The 16,272-nt window shown below is 41.9% G+C and overlaps 1 protein-coding gene across 2 annotated transcripts in view; it reads right to left on the reverse strand.

The window, feature by feature from the left end:
* LOC118235453 (connector enhancer of kinase suppressor of ras 2-like) overlaps nt 1-16,272 on the reverse strand; it is a 57,120-nt gene that overhangs the window by 15,652 nt on the left and 25,196 nt on the right. The window contains exons 4-12 of one of the 2 annotated variants that reach the window (XM_035432849.1): nt 15,682-15,769; nt 12,852-12,893; nt 11,053-11,172; nt 9,188-9,247; nt 8,941-9,009; nt 6,643-6,789; nt 3,777-3,910; nt 3,126-3,337; nt 2,732-2,821 (exon numbers count right to left, since the gene is read on the reverse strand). In XM_035432849.1, the coding sequence (XP_035288740.1) occupies nt 2,732-2,821; nt 3,126-3,337; nt 3,777-3,910; nt 6,643-6,789; nt 8,941-9,009; nt 9,188-9,247; nt 11,053-11,172; nt 12,852-12,893; nt 15,682-15,769 (962 nt within the window). Of the gene's footprint in view, nt 1-2,731; nt 2,822-3,125; nt 3,338-3,776; nt 3,911-6,642; nt 6,790-8,940; nt 9,010-9,187; nt 9,248-11,052; nt 11,173-12,851; nt 12,894-15,681; nt 15,788-16,272 lie in introns of both variants that reach the window. The other variant, XM_035432848.1, reaches the window with a different exon arrangement.

Consider the following 16,272-nt stretch of genomic DNA (forward strand, 5'->3'; position numbering starts at 1 on the left):
CATATTCATAAACACTTATGTTTGTACACCCTCCTCACAGGAAACACTCCCATCTCAGGAGACAGGGCACACACTCTCCACAGGAGACATCTCTCTATTTGTATTTTCATGCAGGACTAAGTAGAACAAGACTGACCCAGTGACCATTATCTAATATGGCCAACAAACAAGACAGCCCTGGTCACAATTTCACTTGTGTTACACATCTTTTGGTTGTCAAACAATCTGCAAGATACAGGGTTTAAACCCACTTATGTTCATTTAAGAAATAAAAAGAAAAGGCTCCCTTCAGACTCTGTCCTAATTAAGCAAATTGTCCTCAAGGACTCCTAACACCACAGAGAATATCAGAGCATCTGTCAGGGTAAATAAATAAAACCACTGAAACACTTCCTGCTGTTCTCACTTCCTTGTTCACACTGAGATGTGAGATGCTTGGAGAATTGCTCCATTACAACAGAGCGCATTCAAACTTTTGGATAATGACCTCAGAATATTTCAGTATTTATAGGAACAGAGAAAGTGAGAAAGAAATTAAGTGGGAGAGAAAAAGCACAAGAGAAGCATAGAGCAGTGTAGTGAGAGAGGAATTAGGGAGAGAGGGGTACGCAACAGTAAATTCATTTTTAAAAGTATTTGAATTTGAATGCGCATATTTAATGTGCTCTGGAGTCTGGACATCTCTCCTCAACCTACAAGTAAAATATTGTGCATTTCATTTCTTTAATCTTGTTATTGCTTCTTCCTTCTGGGAAGGCTGGTACTCATCCCCGCTAACAGACATCCAGGTCAACAATTCATACGATATGATGCATAGCCATTTTCAGGAGCATATCAGTCGGAGAATTCTACAGCAAATTTACTCCATCTGAGCCCTCTATGGACAGGTGCAGAATACGTTCTTTCATACACCTGATACTTCTTTACACAAATCATTCAGGGAAAAGTAAACCAATCCCGGAGCAGTTCTGTTGGGTAGAATTGGGTAGAATCTGGGAGTATATGACTAGGCAGCGCTTAGCGAGAGTGCCCACTGCGGAGTGGAGCCATACATTTTAAATGTCATGCAGGGCTGATATCTCCATCTCTTTGGGGAGTTTTAAAAACAGCCATCCCGAGAGAATGAGAGCCATTACTGCACTATTATCAAATTATTTGTTTCCCTTGGTAAAACTGGAACCAGAAACAGATGAGCTGCCCGCCAGATAAACCGCTGATCCCAGTCCAGATACGAAATGCTAAGACACAATGATCAGAGCACTACGAGTGACACTGTTGGACATGGAACAACAGAGTCGATATGTCAGAGAGGGAGAGAGATGAAGAGCAAGTGCATGGTTCGAGAGAAGGGAGATGAAGGTGAAGTGCCCTGATGACTTGAGGAGAGGACAGCTGTCAAGGCTGTCAGTGATGACCAAAGAGCTGAAAGACCTATAGGCAGCTATGCCATCTACAGAGACTCTGGGACACTGGAGGCTGGGATGACTTCACTGTGCGCAGGGATACACAATTACTACAATGGTCACACCCCTTTAGAGTGACAGTACAATCGATATGAGAAACTTGATGCAGATTGACTCTTCTAAACAAAGCCAAATGAAATTCGATATACAGTCTTCCCCCCAGCACTATTAAGCCAAGGCCCAAATTGATAGGAACTGCAAACACTTCAACCACAAAATTTAATTAATTTGGGGATTTTGTATTTTAGTTTTTTCCACCCTGTTTGCTAACATACTGTATATATTCAGTAGCACTCTATTAGTGTAAAGCTTTGTCATTGTTGTAGGGTTGGTCAGATTTTTACCATTATTAAACACGTTTGTTTTTGGAAATAATGGGAGAAAAGAAAAGGTAAAGAACCATGAAGCATGAAGATTTTGTAACAAATAATTGACAAAAATAAATAAAACATGTATTTACTCAGCAAAAGATGTATATGTAAGATGGCATTATACTGTATAACAGCAAGTAAATCATCCTCAAAATTCAAATTTACAGTATGTAATAGTTATAAAACAGTATTTAGTACATTATTTAAGTTCTGTTCATATCTAATGTTAAGGTTAAAGTGTAACAAAAAATACATAATATTTAGATTTTTAAAAAAGAAAACTTTTGATGTTCCTAACAATACAATTAGGATAAATTCCATAAAAACATCATCCTACAACGTCATACCCAACAGCGTGACTAGCATATTTTCCGGGGTAGAAACTGTCACTTGACAGCAATGCAACTGATTATAGAGCACAAGCTAATTGCTGTTTGGCTCCATTCAGGATGTCAGAAGGTAGACTGAGGCAAAGGCTGCTTTGATTTATAGGTCTGTGCCAGAGCGTGGCTCTGCCACTAATAATGAAGGACAGGGAGAGACACGCACACTGAAAAGAAAAAAAAAAGAGGAGTAATATATAGAGAGAAAATATGTGCAGGATGACAGAGGAGTTTTAAGCGGCAAATTGAACATTAAAGGGAAAAGGACAGGTTTACAAGGGAAAGGGAGAGGTTTACATAGGATTTGGTACATATGCCATACTGTTTCTTCCCTCTTAGCCCAGCTAACAGTGAGCAACACGTGATGTCATGACTGAACCAAATTACACCACCGCAGGAGATAATTAGAGGAGAAGAAAGTGCAGATGATCATTTTCCTCTCCCTCACCCTGCCTTAATTCCTTTCTTCCCTCCTTTCCCTCCTTCTCTTTTTCCCTCCCCCCAACGCACTCACCTCTCCTGCTTTCTCTTCTCGGCTTGGCAGGATCCTCATAGTCTCCCACCCATTTGTACTCTACAGGCATGGAGATAGGCCTCAGTCTGCCTGAGTGAAGAGCACACCCACACACACTCACTAAAAATATGGCGGAGAACGCCTTCACACAGCACACACGTGTGTGTCCAGCCGTGTACATTTAAAACATTTCATAGTTTTATACATGAATAAAGGTATATAGTTTTGTGATTATTTGTTTATCATAATCCATAAAACTCAGATACACACACACACACAATGCATGTCTGCACATAAAGACACACACATGCAGAAGTGCATCTGCTCAAACACAGACACACACACGCGCACATGAATATGCACACACAAACACACACACACAAATTTGGCGTACCATATGTGGAATTGTTGTCCCTATGTCCCTGAGGTGAACTCTGGTTCTTGTCGTACTCATAGCAATAGAGCACGGTGTCCTCATCTATCAGGGTAAACTGCTTTCGGTACTCCTGGTCCAGGAACGAGTTTGGAGACTCAGAGCCCTTTGCCACTGGAACACCACTGAGGTGATGAATCATATCCTCACCAGGCAGGTTTCCTTTCTCATCCCTGCACAAAAAAAGTCTCTCATCTTCTATCATGAACATCCAGACACAAAGGCAATGCATTGCATGGATAAACTCGCAAAAGGAAACATACACCCACCATGTTGACAAGTATATGCACAGTACTTGTACGATGCAAATAACCAGCCAGATACTCAACCGCACAGGTATACGCATTGGACACATACCACTCATTCAGCACCACATTACATAGGTAGACAAAGAGGCATCCTGGGCCCAGAATAAGAATAGATATATACTCAGTTGTACAGCTAAACACACAGACACCCTCTTTCTAACAGGTGAAAAAACACATGCACAGACAGCTTAAGAAATAAAATAGGTAAGAAGACCAATAGTTAACAGGTGTTGAGTTAGACTGTCATCCTGACAGGAGCGAAACAGTACGGAGGACGCTTCAGGTGAAGGACAGGGCTCCGAACCTGGGGGTGTAGGGTTCTGTGGGAGGGGGCGGGATGAAAAGGTCCTGTAGGGCAGAGTTGTCCTGCCTGGACGGAGTGCTGAAGGTGCTGGAGGGTGTGGCCACACTGCTGGTGGGGCTCTGTGGGACGACTGGCTGTGAGTACAGACAGAAACAGCCAATTAAAAAGCAGAACGGCAGAAACACAAGGTCAGGCTTCTGTCCAGGTGAAACCTTACGCTGGTGACAATCAAACACTGATAATTAGAAACTAACAACTTCTGCCCAAGCAAAGACCAAACTAGAGAAAACACCCATTGCACAAGGAGGTGGAGATTGCTGGTCTAATTATCAAAAGATTGATACCTCTGTTTTCTCCTTGGCTTGGGAAGTATGGAAATGATATGACTGAAAGCATACATGGATGGATGATTTAGACATTGACATACACCACAGATATATTCAACCGCACTTACAAGTCATTCTACATCATTCATTCATTGGCAACTGTAAAGTATTGTTTTTCATTTTACTCCTATTTATTCTCAATTTGAAATATCCAATGCTCATCTATGCAACCTCCTTTGTCAGTGAAAGAGAGCGCAGTCAAACACGCATTCTGTTCCCAAACACAATGCCAGGCTTCTGTTCTATTCTGCAGTCCACTAGCTAAGCCTATGCAGACATTGAGACGGAGGAGGACATACACATGTAGCTTGTGCAGGACTGTGAATGGCAACCTAAGCAGAGAAGGCTGTTCATATGCAAAGAGAGAAGGACAGCTCACCTACTCATGTCCCTTCCACCAAGGCAATGCTATGGCCAATTACAGTGAGCTCCATAATGTTTGGGACAAGATATTTTTTCTTGATTTGACTCTGCAGTTTTTGATTTGCACATTTTGCTTTAAGTGCAGAAACACCAATAACATACTTCAAGGGCAATCAAGAACCTAGAATCAAGACTAGCCACTGAAAGGTCTCTTATACCTGCAATAAAGAAGCAATTGAATACACACTGTAAACCATTTGTCTCAAACATTACAGAACCCTTAAATTGGGGGGGGGGGGGGTATATCTAAGAAAAGGGTATCTCTAAGAAAAACCAAGCAGTTGCTCATTAAAAAAGGATCCATCTTCGCTCGAGTGCAATTATTGCATTCATTATAGTTAAAAAAAGCAGCCTTGAATATGCTCTAATAAGCCTTCAAACTCAAAGAAAAGGACATAATGCAGAAAAGCATTTTTTGACAGCTTTCCCCATTGTGAAACAAGAGAGCACATGATCCCATTACACCCATATCACAGCTGAGACAGAGGCAGCCATCCACAACCGATAACCTGTGGGAAGCACTATGTGTGTGTGTGTGTGTGTGTCTGTAAGCGCGTATGTGTGTTTGTGTGTGTGTGGGTGGATGGAGGTGTGGGAGGGTACAGGGGTGAGGGGTTGTGTCAGTAGAGGTAGAGTGCTTTGGGAGGACCTGTGAGTGTGGCTCTAGGAGGGACTGTACAAACCAATCCTAATCCATCACTCACTGTTCTTTTTCTCTCCACACAGCCCCCAGCTCACAGACTGGGACAGTCCCTGTGCCACTGCTCTTCCCACACCAGCAATGCTCCAGCTGTCTCACTAATCACTCAGGGGTGTGTACCACTGCTCCTGCTGTCTCACTAATCACTCAGGGGTGTGTATCACTACTCCTGCTGCCTCACTAATCACTCAGGGGTATGTACCACTGCTCCTGCTGTCTCACTAATCACTCGGGTGTGTACCACTGCTCCTGCTGTCTCACTAATCACTCAGGGGTGTGTACCACTGCTCCTGCTGTCTCACTAATCACTCAGGGGTGTGTACCACTGCTCCTGCTGTCTCACTAATCACTCAGGGGTGTGTACCACTGCTCCTGCTGCCTCACTAATCCCTCAGGGGTGTGTATCCATTTACTCAGTAACAGAGAAACTGGGTTGTCCTGACTGTGCTTGCAAAATACATAGCATTACAGCACACCTACAGTGTGCACAAAGAGTAATTTCTGCAGTATGATTGAAAATCGTATAGCAGTGTACTCATAGTGTTGTATTCATATTGTGTTTATTAATTCATAACCAATGCCATCTGATTAGTGCTGTAGCACTGATATATTGCTCCCCTCCTTTGTCAGTAGTGCACCCATATACACTCTGAACTGTATTTGTGCAACCTCCTCTCTGTCAGCATTCCCCCCCTTAAGGATGTTGCCAGGGCAACAGCTCGCTGTGCTCTTCCCAGTTGATCCCCCAAACCGTGCAGTAAAAACAGAGGCGTGATAGGTTAACCAGGAACTCTGAATACAGAGAGGTTCGTTTTAACAACAAAGCAAAAGAAAACGGCTCTGAATTATACATGTAAGTTGGTGTAGAGAGCAGGAAAAAAATGCAGTGTGTGAGAGGTGACTATTTCTAACCCTTTCTAGGCCCATGTTGGTGTTTTCTGAAGCCAAATCACTTTTAAAGTAATCATATCTTTTATACTATCCTAATTCACCCCAGAAATCAACGCCACAACACTCACCCACTTTCACCGAGTTCCATAATGTGCTCAGAGCTTCATTCCTCCTCTACCGGTTCACCACATCAGCTAATATTCAAGACGGTACAAAATTAATGGATGAAAGTTGGCTGCCTGACATTTGCTTCGGCATCTGTTAATGGAAATGGAGTGAGCAAAGGCAGACAGGCAAAACTATGAGAAGACTAGTTCAACTGATTTATGAGTTAGTCTGTTTAGTCTGACTGCATCAGTTCAGCCTGCAATGCAGTCTCCGATGACAAGTTGAGTGATGAAAGCAGGAATGGAGTGTCCAGCGCCAACAGCGCCCCCGTGTGGTTGTGAGGAGAATGGTTTCCTACCTGCAGGGCAAGGGGCTTCCACCTCATGTTCTTTAGTAAAGCTGGGGCAGAGGTTAGCGTGCTCTGGGGTCGTTTTTTTACAGTTAACGTCACACCACTGGGGTCTCCACGCAGAGAGTTCACCAAGTTTTTCAACTGCCATCCCACCTACAGTAACCGACAAGCACAGTCAACACACACATACAAGCGTACACAGAAAAAAACACACATACACACAAACACAGCCACATACAAAACGTACAGCAGTTAAAGCAGGTATGAAAATGCCCATATACTTCATCTGCAGCAAAAAGGCATAGGGGGCAGGAGAACAGGAGAGCCCAATCTTGTTGACTGCATATTAATTATTCATCCTGACATTTAATATGACAATAGAAGCAGAAATAACAGGGGCTGCATAAATTGTTTTTCTTTACAGAAGGCTATACTGGTCAGAAATAGCAATCTTGTACAGAGTGGTCCGGTGTTTTCAAAGTCTGCTCAATTCAATAGTTGTAAAATGTGCATGTTATAAGGAAAGACACATTTAAAGCTACACAGGCACACACACACACACACACACACACACACCAGCAGGATAGAAGTTCATGTATGAAAAGCTCAATATATGGTTATTTGCACCAAGACAAGACTCGCTGAGCTTATATTTTAGTGTCTTGCAGGGAGTGTTTAGACTGCTCAGTCTTATTTGTATGTTGAAAGTCACCATGATCAAAATCAGTTTATTAATAACTTGGTCGAAATTATGTTAACACTAGCCACTCAAAACAAAATGGCCACTCACATCAGCACATTAACCAGCCAACTGTTGCACACTATACTCTCTGATAGGAGTCAGTCACTCCCATAGTTCACCCACTGATCATGACCAAACATACCTGCCACTCTACTAAACCCAAATGAACAGAGAGCTGATGCTGAACTGTCTCCTACACATGACTTTCTGGGTCTTGCTGGGAGCTTTCTATAGCTAATCATTAATCAGAACAGTGCATAATTCCATATGCATTACTTCCTTTGACAAGAATGCTTACGGCTGCAATGTACTGATTGCCACAAATTTCATTCCTCCTCCACAGGCACATGCCTGTAAAGCCATATGGTTGTTTCCATAGATGAGTTTCCATCAGTATTCAAATGATCATCCATTTGTCATGTGATTACATGGGCTAAAATGAAAGCCGTATGAGGCATTCAAATTCTAGCCTTTTCACAAAGAGATGGATCCAGGAAAAAAATTCTAGCAACCAATTCTTAGCAGGAAGTATTATAGCACACTTCTTGTGTAGGCAATGAGTCATATTTGAGATCCACCAACATCACAAAAACAGGCACAAAAACAGGCAAAGTAGAACATCATCTGATTGTCTGACAAATGCTCGCCTTTCATGGTGAAAAACTAAGGGCCAGATAAAACTTGAAAAAAAAGCGTAAAATACGGCCTGACAATTTTTTTTAGGTCACACGATAGTGTGATTCTTGTCGCAAAGATTCTCTCAGTGCATCTTTGAGGTCTATACCTGTGTCCTGCTTGTGCCTTGATTAATGCCTGCTCTATACTGGCGGAGGAATTTCACGCAACCCTCGTTAATTACCTGAACTTTCGTAAATTCATTGAAATACATAATCAGCCACACTTATACTATCTCCAGCCATTATTTGCGCTACCCCCCTTAAATGCATATGCATTAAGGAGAGAAGCGCACCTTAGATGACTCACTAGATGACACACCGCACTTCTACATGTGTGCTTGTTAGATACATATGACACTCTGGGTCAGAATGTGTCGTATCTGCACTTGTAACTAGTCGCCAATGTCTGACTAAATCTGGCCTGAAGAGCTTTGTCAGATCACGTAAATAGGTCATTACTAGAAGCTTTGCTAATATACAATGTATTTTATCACACCGTTCAACAAGGACAAATTGCAAGATGGGCTAATAAGACAAGTTTACAGTTCCCACAATTTAGCATTACTTATCCATGATTACAACCTGACCTATCAGCACTGAACTGGCTCACCCACATGAAAATTACAATACATAAAGCATGATTTGGCCATTATCCCTTAATTTTTATTTTGTTTTGGCTGCCCCGTTTTGTGATAAATGACCTTCAGTAAATGTTGGTATTCTGACTGGTACATTTGCATGTTGAGAACTCAAGTTCAATAGGGAAACATGATGACACATCTTTCACACCTCATTTCATACAGTGGTGATGCCTCAGAAGGTGATAAAATAGAATCCAAATGCCATATGCCAAGGCACTGAGTGTGATTAATGACTGATGCATACCACTGTTTGGAGGTTGACCTGGATGACCTCATCCCCCGCATGAATCTTCTTACAGCGGTCTGCTGGGGACTGAACATGCAAAAGAAAGAAAAGGGTGAGAGAAAAAGAGAGCATGAAAAACCAAGAACTCCAGTAGCATGTACATACAAGTAGAAGCAAAGAAAAAAAAAAACCACACATTATAATATTTATTCAGTAGAATGTGCAAATTTTCATAATTTTATGTGTAAAGCTGAAAGATTCTCACTCCTTCTGTGGTCCCAGTGATGACGTGCAACCCATCATAAGTTGACTTGATGTACATGCCCTGTAAATGAAAGATACATTTTGAGATAAAGGTATGGCTTGCAACAAAACAGACTCAAATAAACACTTACATACACAGGCAAAGTGAGCAACAGCAGGTGTATGGGTGCGTGCATGCAGTCCTGCATTCGTGCGTGTGCAGGCACGTGCGCATGTGTGTGTGTGTATGCATGCATGTGTGCATTTGCACGTGTGCGTGTGTGATTGCATGTGTGTGTGTGTGTGCATGCATATGTGCATGTGTGCGTGTGTGCTTGCGTGTGTGTGTTTGGGAGGAGAGCTGGAATAATAGGACGTTGCCATGATGGTGGAATTATATCCTGGGCTAACTCTTAATTTAAAAAAAACACTTAATACAAAATAAATATAATAGAAATCCTTGCAGAAAACCAAGCTGTGTATGAGAAATATTGTAGGACCTGGGCCCTCGCAGTATACAAAAAGAAAAAGAAGGCAGAAAATAACTATCATGACACAATGTGCCAGACTTAAATTCACACTTTGAAATGAAGCATTCCAACCCTGCAAACAGTAAACATATCTGAGTCTGGAAATAGCTCAACAGAAAACTTTAACTTGGCAATGACTTACATAAAGAAAAAGCATGAAAAGTTGGTTATGCTATCAACAAGAATACTCAACTAAAAGTACCAAAATAAAATTGGGTTGATGATATTCAAATCCAACATTCAAAAAAGTGTTCTAAATTCACCCGTTGCATGAGATTTGAAAATCAAGAGAAGTTTCTTATAGATACCATGCATTCAGAGGTCTGTAAAAACAATCCTGCAACTTCGAAGAAAAACTCACAATAGTGCACACAGGGCATAATTAAACCAATATTGATGCTTAATGTCCCAAAGAAGAAAAAAAAAATACACAAATCACTACAAGGTCCTGCAACACCATCATCTGCTAAGCCAAAAAACAGACATCTCAGCCGCGAATGCAGCTTATGCTACACTAAACAATGCTAACACTATGGATCCTCAGAAGAACACCTTCCAAAAACATTGAAGGGAACAGATAACATCACAACATGAACAAAATGCATGAACCAGTGGGAGGACAAAAAACACTGTATTAATTGCTATGTTCAGCCTGCACCCCCCCCCCCCCCTCCCCACCAAAAAAAAAACAGTTTCACTTGGCAGATTACTTCTGAGCAGTGAGAGGTATTGAGCAAAGATGTAAGATATGGATTAGATTAGATTTGTGAACACAAACTGGAAATGGAGACTGGCAAACACAGGAAAAATCAGACTGTCCCTACTGCTGTCCAAAAGACGCTGAGACAGAACTGAACTTAATCACAAATTGCACACAAAAAACACAAACCAGAACCAGAACACAAATGCCTGTCACTTCAGATATAGATAAAACAGCAGATCAGTACAGGCAGCCCCCAGTGTAGGAAGGACAATGAGTTACAGGAAAAACTCACTGTACTCATTTCAGGTCTCAAACCTTTTATTTCCGTTATGTTACTTCATTTGATATTACTTACTTACTATATGATTTCAAATTGTTCAAGTTTTTATTCTAATATTGTTCTTTATTTTATGTTATTTAATTAGATATTATGATTTTATATTTATCGCTCAAGTTTTTTTTTCAGAACACACTGTATTTCTCGTCATTGAAATTAACTACTGTAGTTATTATATTGTGCTTCTGATTTTGCGTAGTACTGAAATATACATACTTTGGCACAACAAAATCAAATTTAGATTGAAAACTGAGAGGTGTATTTGTCCAGAATGCATTGCAAGTTAAAATGCAGGTGCGGCATATTGTAGATCTTACCAGTCCCTCGGTGGGGTTGATGTTGGTCAGCTGGACCACTTCCAGGTGGGCAGACTGGGACACTAGTGGGTCAGAGGACAGGGAGATGATGTGGTCGCACACTCCAGACAGTGTCTTACACTGCATAAAGAGAAACACACACAAACATCGCTGTCACACAGCAGAAAGTTCAACCCTCACGCACATACAAACAGGAGAAAAAATACGAGGCAAATTATTTATTAACAGTGCCTTTCAGCTATGAGGTGAATTACACACGCTGTACCACCCACGTACAACATGCTGAGAGCAGCCGTGAAAATCAGACTGACATGTTACGGAGGTGGTCACGCACAGTACAGCTGTACGGCCGCTTTGCTTTCTTTGTTCTTCGGCGGCAGAGGATGTTGAGCGTTCGCTCCTCTTACGCGGTTCCTGTTCTAGTTTACGCCTGATTATGCGGCACAATATAACTCAGGCAAACAAGGCGAAACGGCCGCTGTCTGACGTTCGGCTCTGTTCATTCAATTTCTCCTCTCAATGTCAGTCCGAATTTACCCTGCGCATTTCTCTGACGGACAGAGTCACACACCACTGCAAGTCGTCATCGTCCCTGAGTCCTCTTCACCGGGTTTGCTCCTCCTCACACAAACTCAAGGTGAAAAAAATACTTGCCTACGATTTTCCTGTTCATTTCACTCTCACGACAGAAAATAAAGCTGCAATGTCCAACAGCCAAGAACAGGCAGGGAGGAAAGGTTCAATATGAAAGTTCAAAGGTCGCTGACAACCAGAAGCAAAGCTTTTCAAAGCCTCTCGTATAGTATGAATTACAATTGTTTCACTTCTCGCTGATGATTTTGAATTAATTCTTTTGAGAGGCAGTAACAACAGGAAATGTTAACAGGGAAAGTGAGCAAAACATCTGCAGAAGATTCCAACTAAGCTGCCTCCCAGCTGAGGAGCAGATGAGATGGTGCCAGTGCAGTGGATTTAACTCTAGCACAGAGCAAACACACCCATTCCACTGAACGAAAACCTTCATCCTGAAGAAATAGTCCTGTTCCAGCCCCTTCCCAGACAAAAATCCCTATTCTGGGATCGCTCTCACTCAGCAATCATATCCTAGTCCCTGCCTCTCTCTCACTCTCTATATGAATTCAGAATTTATTTTTGTAAATGTTTCTCAGCTGTGACATCGCCCACAGAATCTGGAAAAATAAGCAGAGCTGAGAAGATGTGTGAATGTGAAGTTCAGTGAAATGTCCTGGCTTGTACTTCGTTTCTTATTATTTTTAAATCCCTGAGACCATGACAGTAAACTAACCTTCAACTAAAAATGTATATTGATTTTCACAACATGAGATTGATGAACATGTTATCTTCCCCCACGCGGACAAACATCGCAACAGTGATATACGACCAAACAATGGTGACATTCATGGCATTGACATAACAAATAACAAAAAAATTGAGAATACTTGCATTGCAGCGAAAATGCAACCTACTCTGCTTCTCACCAAAAAGGGCCAATTCCATTTGCAAATTTCTAATTCCCTGAAAATCCAGATCAATCCAGTTCAATTAACAACTCTATAAAAAACCTTGACAACGGAGCCCAGGTGAAAAGATAAACGACACAATAAACATCTAACTGCCAAGACCACCATAGAAAAACAGGGAAGCTGGTGTCCTGTACGCTAATGAGTTTTGTGTCAAGTGCACACCTTTTGATTTAGGCAGATCAGATCTACTCAATCAGTTTTAATTATTATGTGGGTTATGGTGAGATCAGGAAAGCAAATTCACAGTTAACTTACCACATTCAAGATCTTGTTCTCTGTTTCGTACACTGTGCAGTCCTGCAAAAGTAAGATTATGCTTAGTCATCTTTACCTTGAAAGCACTTTATTTAACCCACCGACTCAATGCAGATCCCGTATTACAGGCATGTGAAGCGTAATTATCATAATTACCCACCATAGACCTGAAGTAGCTGAGCTGAGAGCCAGCAAAAGGCAACAGTGGTGGTTGGCATTTGCCCAGATTAAAACACATGACTGAACATCGTCTGCAGTCCAAAGCTGGTTTTTTTTCTTTTTTTTTTTAAGGAAAAAACACTCCCTCTACCTCTGGTCATTTGCTGCGATCAGCGATAGGGTCTTGCTCCTTTCTCCCTTCTGCTGATGGAAGCGATTTAGCAATGCAACTTGCCTATTTCAATCAAATCTTGCTGCCATGTATTTCAGCATCAGTAAAGCTTGTGATCTGGACATAGGTCAGCACGGAAAAAACAATCCTGGAAAACTAGCTGAACTAAGCAAGCCAGGCCTGTATTAGCTCCTTAGTGGGGATAAATCGGGGTATAAGTGAACTTATAAGTGAACTAATGAAGGTTAGTGGGCAAAGAGATTAGAGGATACCAGCAGTGCTTTACTTTAAATAGTGAATGGAAAGGTTCCAGGCTCTGAGTGGTCCAGAGACAGACTAGTGTTCTATAAACATTGAAAATCACTTCCAGCAGTAGCTTTGTAACTACCTTCTTCAACACATAATACTTTTAATGATTATATTTATATGCACTATATACATTCGTGAAAGCTATATGTGCTATTAGTGAAAAATTATGTTTCACACCTCCTTTTGTGCAAATAGAATCCACACTTCAACAGTCATCACACCAGCAAGGCTGTCGCCATGGTTACAGCCCATCAGATTCCTCCGGGTGTGACCTTGTTTCTGAGCTCAAGTCAACCCCTGACAGAACCACTTTTCCAATCCAAACCCCAGTCTTGCCTGGAGCATTGCCCTGAATACAAACCTTACTGCGGGTTTAGTGATGCCGTCCAGTGTTGCACTGTAAGAAGCAAAATAAAGCACCGCCACAACAATAAATTATGAATGTGCACTCTTCTACCTTCCGCCTGGCCACCACCAGGCCATTGTCCTCAACCGCTGATACAGGTTAAGTTCACACTTCCCTGATTCTTACTGTGTCATTTTTAGTTAGATATTGATCAGAGAATCAGTGCTTAAGGATACTGTGCTACGTTTAAGCATCTGAATAGTCACAACTCTGGAGGTAACAGGGCAGATTGAGCAAACAGCACAGCCCTCCTAATCCTGGATCTTTGTTGAGTCAACCCCTGGTCCAGTATGATATTTTGTAAATGCAGACACATCCTTTTAATTCCAGTAACAAAAACACTCCAAATCTGCCTGACCGCACACAGAAAGACACACACCTGCAAGCACACCATAGAAGCCCAGAACTCAGAACCCTAACTCAGAAACACTGCAGACAAAGAAAAACTGCAGAGACTGAAATAAAAATACAGAATTAGACTTCAAAGATAGACATACACAGCACTGTATGTCCAACCACTCTGACAGCTGGGAGTGGGAACAGAGTACACAGATCACTTTAGATCCCCTGGCCTCAGTGTCACCAATCAAATGACTGTTCCAGCATAACTTTATTTCTGCTTCCTCCCACACTTAGCAGCGAAAAACCAGCACTGGGATTTACTGCTCTAATAACATTCACCATCACCCACAATGCCATGCTGTTTCTTCACATGATTAAAATACACAGAACAAAGGAGGAGTGGAGGAGGGCGCTTTCCAACAATTCCCATCCCCGCCCTCCAAAGACTGTTAGCCCCTGAAACAGGTTCTGTGTCCCGCCCACCCTTAAATGTTCTCTCAGACTCCAGTTCCCAAACAGAAATCTGACACTGCATTCACCACATGGATCTATGCACAAAAACATACTGAAACCACAGGGAAGCTCATGAGTTTCCCAGCCTCAGTCCAATTGCCTTGGCTTCACTTGGTTGAGCCTGAAGCTCTGGGAAGAGTCATTAGTGGACTATGACTGGAAAGTCAGCCCCAGCAGCACACAGTAGGGCCCAATCCACTGGGGTGTGATTGGCTTAAATTAGCCAGCGCAAAAATGCCTCTTAACTTCTCACCAGATGCTTTCAGATTAACAGCAGCCATCAGCGAGACGTATGCCTCCCCTCTCACTGGTGCTAGTTGCTCTTCTGTGTGTACTATGTGACAGTGACTAGTCACTGGCTCAAGTGTACTGGAACACTGCACATGCTCAGCTGTTGTGTTTCACTGCTGAATGCCTTGGCCTGGCAATGATATGAGAAAAAGGGGTTAAAACTTCTTTATTTTTCTGTGTCGTCATTTTCTCAGAAGCGCACAGGGACACAAGCGGCATTAACAGCACGGCACGCTCAGGCTCAGCCATGGCCAAGGGAGTATTGATCCTAGCACCCTCCTAACTCCTCGATTTTCACCACTGGGAATATAAACTGTGATTCATGTGTGCGTGACCAGTTTCTCAGTACACCACTGCTATGCATCTGTCTGTGTATGAGCTGCATTTGATAACAAGCAGCTGAGGAAATGGAGGGATTTATAATAAGGGGAGAATAGCAGGCAGGGGAGAGAAAATGAGTCTGGATATACCTGAATATATTTTTTCTTGTATTGAAGTAATATAGCAAAAATGTACCTGCGGTATAATGGTCAAGAGAGTGTTTTACCTGTACAGGTGTGACAAGGAGAGGTGGTACCTGATGCATGACTGGTTAGACTATGTTTTACCTGTACAGGTGTGCGAGGCTGATGGTGTACCTGCTGTACGATGGTTGTGAGCTCCAGACACAGCTGGATTACGTTGTTCCTGGTCCCAGAGTAGTCCGTCACTGCTGCAAAGGGAGATCTGAAAAAAAAGTAGCACCTGGAATCAATTGTTAGCAAATTCTTAACTCTGATGCTGTGTCTAAATCACATGTCTCACATGGATTTACACAAGTTACAAAACATGAATTTGTACAGTAAAATGTAGGTAATGTATTGGAAAAGTAATGTCCTTGGGGTCATCTATTACAACATTAATGACAGCTGAAGTCAAGATCCTGTGAAAGTCTGGTGATGGAAATAATAGATTTGAGATGCACATTTTAAAGTTGCAATTTCGTAACTTCAAATAATCATTTTGAATAATCATGCTGACCCAGAAACCAGAACAGAATGTGTTTGGGGCAAAATTCAATAAATAAACACTTAGCTCATACAAAACAAAGAATAAAATGAACAAGGAATAGCAGGTATTAAAAGGCTATGGCACTTATCGCTACCCAGAGTGCACATTACTACCACTGGATGAGTTATGCATTATGTATACTAGAACATTCACACCTCTGTAGACACCTTTTACGACAC

Source organism: Anguilla anguilla, chromosome 9, assembly GCF_013347855.1.
Source record: "Anguilla anguilla isolate fAngAng1 chromosome 9, fAngAng1.pri, whole genome shotgun sequence".
NCBI lineage: Eukaryota > Metazoa > Chordata > Actinopteri > Anguilliformes > Anguillidae > Anguilla > Anguilla anguilla.